We start from the raw sequence: 9,612 nt of genomic DNA on the forward strand, positions 1-9,612 counted from the left end.
ATTATGCTCATTTTACAGATCTAAAACTAAGGTTTTGGGAGGTTGTCATTTTCCTAGGTAATGTAGCCAGTAAGTATCTTAGTAGGGATTTGAGTCCAGGTCTCCCATTCTTTCTGTAACACTGTGCTACCTTTTGCAAAAAATACTAAAACATAAAATGTGGCGATTGAGTGTCAGAACCCAGGACTTGAACCCAGATCCCTTGCCACCTAAACCACGATGCTACCTCCAGTGTACTGAGTCTACTGCGCTGATTTCGGATAGTCGGTGTTAATTAACTTGGTTTTTTCCTCATTGATGTTTCTTCTCTTTTTTTTCTCTCTTTTCTTTATTCAATTCTTCCTCTTGTAACTCCTTTCTGATACTAACCTTGCCCCGTTGTGTGCTCTACACCCCCTCTGTTTATTGATGGAAACCATTCCCTCAATGCTGGGTTTTCATCTCCCGCCCGGCAGAGAATCACCACTTGTGTAAGTAGACGCATCTTCCTCCCTCCCCAAGCCTGTCCATTTGTCTGCCTGCCTGCCTGCCTGCCTGCTCCTTTGGGGGGATCGGGTAATCGTGTGGGGATTTGGTCTGGGGGGCTCGACGACAAGGTTTCGGGCAGCAGCCTTGTCCCCAAGGTAGTTGTTACCCGTCGCCTGCTCCCTGACTTAGAGCTCAGGGACATGGGAATGGTAGCCTTAGCCATGAAGCCCTGCAGACTTCAGCCTGCTGATCTTACCCACAGGATTGTGTAGATTCTGTAGAATTGAAGGTCACAGGCTGGGTTCCCACCAGGGGTTGTCCCTTAACAGGGTTGAGTCATTGCTAGGCTTGTGTGAGGGGATCAGATCCTAAACTCCTGAGGGGGCATCCTAATACAACAGAGTGTCTTGTTTTCTTTACGTTTGTTGCTGTCTTTGGATGAAATGAGGTACCCTTGGAAGACCTTGCCTATTTGAGGTCAAGCTATCATCTTTCCCCATGGGAAAGGACTCTGAAGGAGCTAGGCTACCATGGTGAGGTCAGCAGAAGGGAAACTCAATAGATTACCATCTGTAAGATCTTAGTAAGGTCTTAGAAAGCATAGAATCATCATCTGGAAGAGACCTTGGACATCATCTAAACAACCTTTTCATTTTACAGAGAGAGAGAGACTCAGACTCAAAGAGTGAGTTACCCAAGGTCACACATCCTTCAATTCAATTTTATATCTATGAAGCACCTAGTGTATATGGTAGGTTACAGTCTAATAAGGGAATATAATAAATACACATAAAGTTCAAATCCACCTTAATCTGTAGTAAGTACATTGGGAGTATCTAAAGGGGCAAAAAGTCCTTTCCCAGCTGAGATCAGAGTGAGAGGCTCAGGCAGATTACCTGGAGAAGGTGAAAGTTGAGCTCCCTTCAAATGATGGGTAGAAAATCAACCAGGAGAACTTGGAGGGAGGGAGGGATTTGAAGATGAATTCCCTGGCCACTGCTTAGCATAAGAAAACACTTGCATTACAAAGGCCTTGAAGTTCTTCAGTGATCAGAATAGATATTCTTGTTCTGTGGCTTGGAAACCATTTATTAAGATGATTCTGGAAGCTTCTGAGAACTGTGGATTGAGTTGCACTGAATTGAATTGGGCCCTGCCTTAGTTGAACCAAAGGCAGGCATGGGGTCCTACATGGAGCCAAGTGGTCGATCTGTCCAAATTATTTCCCTGAATTGCAATATTTTGATACGTCTTTAAGAAGCTTAGTGTTGGACATTTCTCAATATTGCTCTTCTCCAAACCTGTTGTCTTCTAATACAACAGAACTCTGACTCCCTAGCTTAGTCCTAATTCTCCCAGTGCAAATAATACAGTTTAGCACTGATTTAGCTGAAAATTTCAGTTCCCCTACTTTTCTCAGCTGGAGACTCAGTTAATGTCTTTGATCCCAATGAAAACATCCTATGACCTTCAGGGGTCTTTTGAGTCTTTGGGTGGAGAGTTCATTTTTCATGCCCTGGAATTCACAGTGTCCCATTTATCCTAACCTTTAAGCAAAAAGCTTGACAGTAAAAACCTAACAGGTAAAAATGAAGCCATGAAAGATGAGAAGAAACTAAGAGACCAGAGGGGTGAGGGCCAAGATATACCTTTCTATTCATTTTGAAAGACACAATTCTTTGATTATGAGTCTAGAGACAAGTTTTCCTAGCTCTGATAGTAACAGTCCCACACTTGCCTTTGCTGTGTGGTATTTGAGTTCAGTCTGTACTATCTGCCACAATTCTAGAGGAGGGTGAATCAAGGCCCCAAGATCTTCCCTCCTGTCAGACAGAACCGGCTTTTCCTTCTTCTTTGTTTGGCTTCCAATTGGTCCCAAACATAACAGCCGTCATTATGTGCCGGCCACATTCAGGGCCAGCAGGAACATGAGGCAGATTCAGATGGCAAGAGGAAACCCAGCAGAAAATCCAGAGCAAGGCAGGCATATCCCAGTTTGGGGCTGAGTTTTCCTTTCCTCAGCTGGATGTTGAAGCCACTGCTCTTCAGCACATACAACTAGGCCCAGCTCCTGGAGACCCATCTCAAAAGCCAAGTCTCATGCAAAACTCTGGTGATGAGGAAAGTGCCCTGCAAAGCCTTGCTACTTCCTGTTCCTCTAATCAGAGCTAAGAAATCTGCTCATATGTTGACAGTTCACACTAGGAGTCTGAGAAACTTCCAGATATGTACAGTCCATACTAGGACTTGGGCCTGGCTCTTTGTTTAAGTAGGAACTGACGGTGTTGTGGATTAAAAGGACTCTTTATTCTTTCTCCAATGTGGCAGATACTCACTCTCTGGCTTAGTCCCCTCAATGGCCATTGGTGCCATATTTCTTCCATACTTAGCCAAGTGGGCTCAGGGTGAGTCATAGACATCTAGCGGAAGACAGGGAGCCAGATCTAGACTCTTTGATTTGAATACAGATTGGCAATATCAGCAGTTGACTGAGCAAAGGTAATCCACCAGTATAAGGCTGCTTCTACACTTCTGGCCCTACCCAGCTCATGATACTTGGGGAATTTCCAAAACACCCTAAGCCCGAAAAGTCAACAAATTCGTCAAATTCAAATCAGGCCCCAACTCAATCTAAAGGATGTATCACCAAGCCTCTCCGTGATTCCATCCCTCCAATGAGCCATGGAGCACCACTGCTCAAGAGAGACAGGGTAGGGGACATTGACAATTACATAGACTCTTACATCAAGAGAAGAAAGAAACCTTAGAAACTATTTCATCTAACCCCTTCATTTTACAGTTAGGGAAACCAAGGCTAAAGGAGGTTAAGAAGTTGGCTTATGGTCACACAGGTAGTAAATATCAGAGACAGAATTTGAACCCATAACCCTCAACTCTGAAGCTAGTATTTTCACTGTATTGCTTTCTCAGCTCTAGATTAGAAGCTTCTCTCAAAGGGTAGATTCCTGAGCTCCTGGCAATTAGATAGAGCAGAACCCAGTTCATCAACATGATTCTTGCTCTAACCACACCCTATATTTTTCTAGCCTTGGCCATGGAGTGCAGGGTCACTAGCAACAGGCAGGGCCACTTAAGTTACCTTCAAACCTTTTTCGGCAAGGCTTTAAAAACATGACTTGAAAGGGAAGTGAGGTCTCCTTGCCACTGATGGGTAATCAGTCCCCTCCTTTGATCAGTGCTTAATTCTACTGGGGAAGGGAGAGTCTAGCCTTAGTCTTGGCTGCCTAGGTGTTCCCCAGCATCAAGGATTCGAAGGAGATTTCAGAGGGAGATCCAACTTTCTTCTTCCCCCAATGGCCTTGTTCCCAGGACTGAGCTGAGCAACACTCCAGAACGCCCCTTTTCTCCACTGCACCCAGGGACTCTTTAGCTTTCCAGACTGGTCTGATCAGGTCCCAATAACTACATGGTGTTGGGTCTTGCATGGACTGAGCTCCCACGATGGGAGAATGGGAGAAAAAATTCTAACGGATGACAGGACTGAGCACCAATGACCCAGCCAGAGCCCTCCAGAGTGCTGTCTTCTCCCTACATGTCAATCACTTTGTAAAACGTCTTCACAAAATAACCCATTTTTCCTTTGGTTGCATCTGGGGGGTTGGAATTCTATCTTCCTTTTCTTAAGAAAAAAATGCAGGGGGTGAGCCAGGGTCACGTGTTGGACACAGCTCCAGCTGCTCCCTCCCACCCCCTAAGTCAGAGCCCTTTGCCAATGTCCTCTTTCTGCATTGCAGTAACATCCCCGTTAAAGACCTTGCAGTAGACAGTGCTTCCCCCGTGTATCAGGCTGTGATTAAAAACCAGAACAAGCCTGAAGATGAAATGGACGAGTGGACCCGCCGCTCCTCCAACCTGCAATCGCGCTCCTTCCGAATCCTGGCGCAGATGACTGGCACGGAATTCAGTAAGTGGCTCACGTGTGACATGGGGAAGCAGATGGGGTCTGAGAGGTCAGCCAGGCCTGACAGAAAAGCTAGCCGAGGTCCAGAGAGGTTTACAAACTTTCTGAGGGTCACACAGGGAATAAGTAGCAAAGATGACTTTGGAACCTAGATACCTGGATTCAAGGTCCACTACACAAAAATGGGGTGGGTGCTGGAGTTCAGCACCACACCGAAACACATTGGTACCATGCTGAACTGCTGGCCAGCAATTCTCCTTGCTCAGAATGCAGCCTTGCAAATACTGACTGGCCTGGCCCATTCCCCGTGGCTTGTTCTCTCTCCTAGAGGGCAATTAGAAAGGTTAGATGAAGAAGGTAGGCAGCCTTCTGGGTTCTTCACCCAGCCTTACCAGTGTGACAAAGCAAGAAGGGACCCGTTCCCAGGCTTCTCAGGAAAATCCCTCTTCAGTCATGGATTTGGATTCCCTTCATTTGACACAGTCAAATCAAGCTTGCAGTTGTCATTTTTTCTCTTGGTCGTGATTATGATGTCCAAGGCCATGACCAACTGTACTGACACCGGGGCCAACTGTTGTTGCCTCCTAGCTGAGTGTCGAAAGCCCTGGACCTAGCTCTAACTCCACTGGAGACTCAAGCTCTAATTGGTCTCTCTCTCCCCCAGCCGGGACATTGGGTATTTGACACCCTGTAATCAGGTGTTACCCTCAAAGTTCTGAAGTAGCTTAATCCATTTTACTGGTATAGAATGTTCTAGAATCAAATGAGATAATATTTGGCAGACTATCCTGGACCCAATGTGACCATATTTGTAAGACACTTAGCACAGTGCTACGTGTATAGTAGGCACTTAGTAAATGTTTATTCCCTTCCCTGTTTCCCAGTAGTAGAACTAAAATGGACTTAGATATTACCTAATCCAGGCCCCTCATTTTATATAGGAACACTGGACTTGGAGTCAGGAAGGCCTGAGTTCAAATCCTACTTCTAACATTTATTAAACATGTGATCCCAAGCAAATGACTTAGCCTCAGTTTCCTCATCTATAAAATCACCATAATAATGGTACCCACCTTACAGGTCATTGTAAGAATCAAGTGAAATAATAACTATAAAGCACATTGCAAACCTTAAAAGGCTAGCCCTTATTAGAGGAAACTGAGTCCTAGGCTGGGAGATTTACCGGCACAGAGTCACATGAATAGATAGCAACAAAGCAGGAATGACCACAGAGGCCTCGTGAGTCCACCGCACCATGCTGGTTGGAGGTGATTAAAAAAGCTACGAGGTCACTTTAACCTAGTTCCCCAGCATCCTGTGGGCCTAGTGGTATCTTTGCAGGTCAGAAAGAGCCCAAGACAGGCTGTGCAGGACTCATCTGGGTTCAGAGAGTAGGATTCTTAACTTCCCAAATTCATGCCAATTTTGTTCCCAGTGGATGCCTTTCTAACAGTGATTTTCCCTCTCCTAGTGCAAGACCCTGATGAAGAGGCCCTGAGGAGATCAAGGTAGGCACCTGGAAGCAGGCTCTGTGACCTTCTCACCTCCTAATGCTCAACCACGGCAGCTCCTTTAAAACCAGCTCACTCAGAAGAGACCTTTCTAACTCATTTACCTCTGAACTAAAAACCTGAAACACTGTCCCTCACCCCCTTGTTTCCACCCTCCCACACCAATTCTGATGTTGGCAAGTGACAATTGATCTAGTGATCCTGAAAGAGGTGTTCCCAAATCTGTGCTGGGTAGAGGGGAGGAGAGTCCCACCCAGCAGGACCGATGGAAACTGGAGGAAAGCCCCCTGGGCCTTGGGAGAGGACGTCAGTCATGGGAAACTCAAGGGGTGAGCTATGGATTAGGGAAAGCGGTGCCTGGACCTGACATTATAATTGTATTTCTTCCTCAAGCTTTCTGAGAGCTATTCAGCTCCCACTGGTGGATGTAAAAGCAATCAGGTCTCTTCTAAGAGGGAGCCCTGTGGGTAGCACACAGCCTGAGCAGGGCAGTCTTCGAGACTCTGGGCATAGTCTGTGGAAGTATGTCTCCCCCAAGCCCAGGGTTGGCTGCCATGTTATTGGGAGCCGGGCATTTGTTTCTAACCCCACACTAGAACAGCTCAGAAAAGAGGAAACTTCAGTCATTGCCCAAGTCATCTTGCTGTCCCCAGGGACAGCAAGGGGCATTTTTATATACTAGAAAAAATATTTAAAATACCAAAAGTGGTATTTTTAGGGGCACCTGGGTCCAGCTCTGATAACAAACGTCAGCATGGAAGTCAGGAGAATTCCAGTCCTGCATACACCTCCCCTACTTCTAGCAGAAATTGGTTCTTCTTTGAGACTCAAAAGTTTTAGAGCTGGGAGGGACTTGGAAAGGCATCTACTCTAGCTGCTTCATTTTACAAGTTAGGGAAACTGAGGCCTACAAAGATGATATGACTTGCCTGACTAAAGGTGTGATTGTTTTGGCAAATCAGTTCTCCCCTTGGGTCTTTAGTTTCATCTTCTGTAAAATGGTAGGAAAGAATTAGATGTTCACTGAGGTCCTTCCCTGTCCAGCATCTAGGATCCCATGTTCTCCTATGCTGGGCTTGGAAAAAACTGACTTACACTGGTAAGTCGCTTACAGTCAATTTCTCTTAAACCCGGATTTTCACAATCCTGAGACCCTCCTTTCTTTAGGGTAGAACCTTTGTTGCTGGGACAAGTTCTCTCTCTGAGTACTGCCAAACCCTTCTAGTACCCACTGTGCCATCCACTCGAGGAACCCCAGTGATGGTGGTACCTATATATGAGAGACAGCTCATGTCCCCTTGAGTAGAAAGAGAGCCAGACTTTCCATTAGCATCCAGGACCTGACTGGCCAGGGGGGACACCAGGCTGTCCTCTAGGCCAGTGATGTCAAACCTACAGAGGCATGGAGGTTCCTAAACCATGTCTAAGGATTTCTGCAGGTCCAAATGCTGACTTAGCAAACCATGCATGTTTACATATTTTTATTAGTATATTAATATATTAGAATCAAATAGGAACTCCATTTTAATCTGGCTTGAGCCACCCTCAGAAGTGTTGTGGGCCCCATGCAACATCTCTTTCCTGCTCTAATCCCTTTATTCTGTATGTGCTTCTACAACATGGGAAAGACCTGGTCTCTCCTTGTACCCTGAAAACCATTTTCATCCTCCAAACATTCCCTGTTGGCTGGTTATGGAAGAAGGAGACTTCCAGGTCAAACTATATCACTAGCATGGGGCTCCTTGAAGTCCCCAAGGCTCCATTCATTATACGAGACTATTCCAAGTGATAAAAAGAATGCTCTGAGTCTGGAGACCTGGTTTGAATCCTGGCTCTGCTATTTACTCCCTTTTTGGTTCAAGTGCTCCCTGGGCCTCAGTTTCCTCAATTGTAAAATGAAGGGGTCAGATTATAAAGCCTCTGAGGTCCCTTCCTGTTCTAGATCTACTCTCCTCTAACCTGGATTTGAATCCTGCTACTTGATGCCAGTGTGACCTTGGATGAGTAATTGAATATCTTTGGGCCTCATTTCCAAAATTAGGTTTTGCTTGAAGGCATCTCAAAGCACTAAATTATCCTGACTAGGTGAGCTTTAAGGTGCCTTATAGCACTAAATTCTGTGGTACCCCAAGAAGAAACACCTCTTTTTGCTATGGCATATTGTAATAGGTATTTTTCTCCCAGTGATATGTTTAAAAAAGCAATCCAGATTATTGTCTGATCCCTTCTCCTGCACCTGTTGATTTTCCTGCTGCCAATTGGAGAGGGGCTAAGGTCAACACATCTAGCTCCTTGGTGCTCCTTAAGGCGGCCATGGAAAACCCTTGAAAGGAAATCTCATTCTATTTCCATCCTTACTCCTGCCTTTTTCTGTTGCAAAGCCAGTGAGTTGTAGGGGAAAGAGTGTTGGCCTAAGGAGAATGGGGTTTGAGTCTTGGCCCCACACTAGCTAGTTATGTGGCGTGGGGCAAGTCATTCCCCTTCCCTGGACCTTGGTTTTCTCATTTGCAAAATGAAGAGGCTGGTAGAAATGCTCTCCATGGTCCCTACCCGACCCCAAATTCCAGATGGGTCCTCCTGCTGTTTTTCTCCTCCCTCCCTCTCTCCTTTCCCCTATCTGTTCTCACAAATCTTAAACTTCTGGTCCTATGAGTTGAGTCCTACTTAATTCTTTCCTAACCTTTAGCATGTGCCTTCCCTGGTGCTGAGTGAGATCTGGAGGGGGCAGCAGACCTGGCTAGCTGGCCTGGGCTGGGCTGGGCAGCCTAGGTGTGTTGGGATTGGGGTGGTGCCATGGTAGCTGCCCAGTGACGTTATATTTCTCTCAGAGGAGAGAGGGTCAAGACAGATGGCCTCCAGAAGCAACAGAGCTCAGCTTCAGGGACTTCAAGGAACCTACCTGAGCCAGGACCTTCTGCTAGGACATTTCCCAGGGCAGGGAGATTTTTTTCCTAGCTATTTAATCAGGGAAGAGAAAGAGAAGTGGTATTTTTAGACTCATTGCTGGGTCCACATTTTTGGTGGTCCTGAGAACCTTGAGATCAATCCAATTCTGTCAGGGTAAGTCCAAAAACTCAGCAGCCTTGCCTTACCCAAGTTGTCCCCTAGAGGACTTGAGAAACTAGGCTAGAATAAGACTACAGATGAGCCCAAGCTTCCCAGACCCCTCCAAACACAGTGAGCTAAATGAGCTTGGATGACATGGGTCTTGCTCTCCCTCCCATCTTCTGCTCACCACTGTTCTCTCTCACCCCCATTCCCCTCTGCCAAGACCCTAGATCCAATCATGGGACTCAGGTTTACCGTGACCTGAGATGACCATGGGAGTCCCAATCCAGAGGAGACCCCAATGAATGACTTTTCCCGGTCTTTAAGGCCGGGTCAGATGTTCCAGACATCCTCCTGGAGGGAGGGGGAAGAGGGAGGTGTGTGACTCTAAGATACTACATACCCAGCTTTCATCCCGATCTATTAGCCACCTCATTGGCTCCTGGTTACATAACAGTCTCTCCTTGCCTAGACAAAAGAAACCCAGGGCCTTTCAGGACCTCAAAACTGGGCACCCATGTGACTTTTGAAGTCAATCAAAAATAAAGCACCCTCACCCTAGTTGTATGGCAGGAGAGTGGTGGACATACATGTTCCCTAACCCCTTTCTTTCTCCCTCCTCTCTCTCTCTCTCTCTCTCTTCCTCTCTCTCTCTCTCTCTCT

At 46.2% G+C, this 9,612-nt stretch overlaps 1 protein-coding gene across 10 annotated transcripts in view; it reads left to right on the plus strand.

Moving 5' to 3' along the window:
• LDB3 (LIM domain binding 3) overlaps window positions 1-9,612 on the plus strand; it is a 112,525-nt gene that overhangs the window by 57,276 nt on the left and 45,637 nt on the right. For 8 of the 10 annotated variants that reach the window (XM_069071372.1, XM_069071362.1, XM_069071364.1 and 5 more), the window contains 2 exons: window positions 4,224-4,393; window positions 5,862-5,898. In XM_069071372.1, the coding sequence (XP_068927473.1) occupies window positions 4,224-4,393; window positions 5,862-5,898 (207 nt within the window). Of the gene's footprint in view, window positions 1-455; window positions 471-4,223; window positions 4,394-5,861; window positions 5,899-9,612 lie in introns of all 10 variants that reach the window. The other 2 variants (XM_069071365.1, XM_069071367.1) reach the window with 1 other exon arrangement.

This window comes from Petaurus breviceps, unplaced genomic scaffold, assembly GCF_028583685.1.
Source record: "Petaurus breviceps papuanus isolate PSGF00001 unplaced genomic scaffold, PetGlider_PUasm1.0 90825, whole genome shotgun sequence".
NCBI lineage: Eukaryota > Metazoa > Chordata > Mammalia > Diprotodontia > Petauridae > Petaurus > Petaurus breviceps.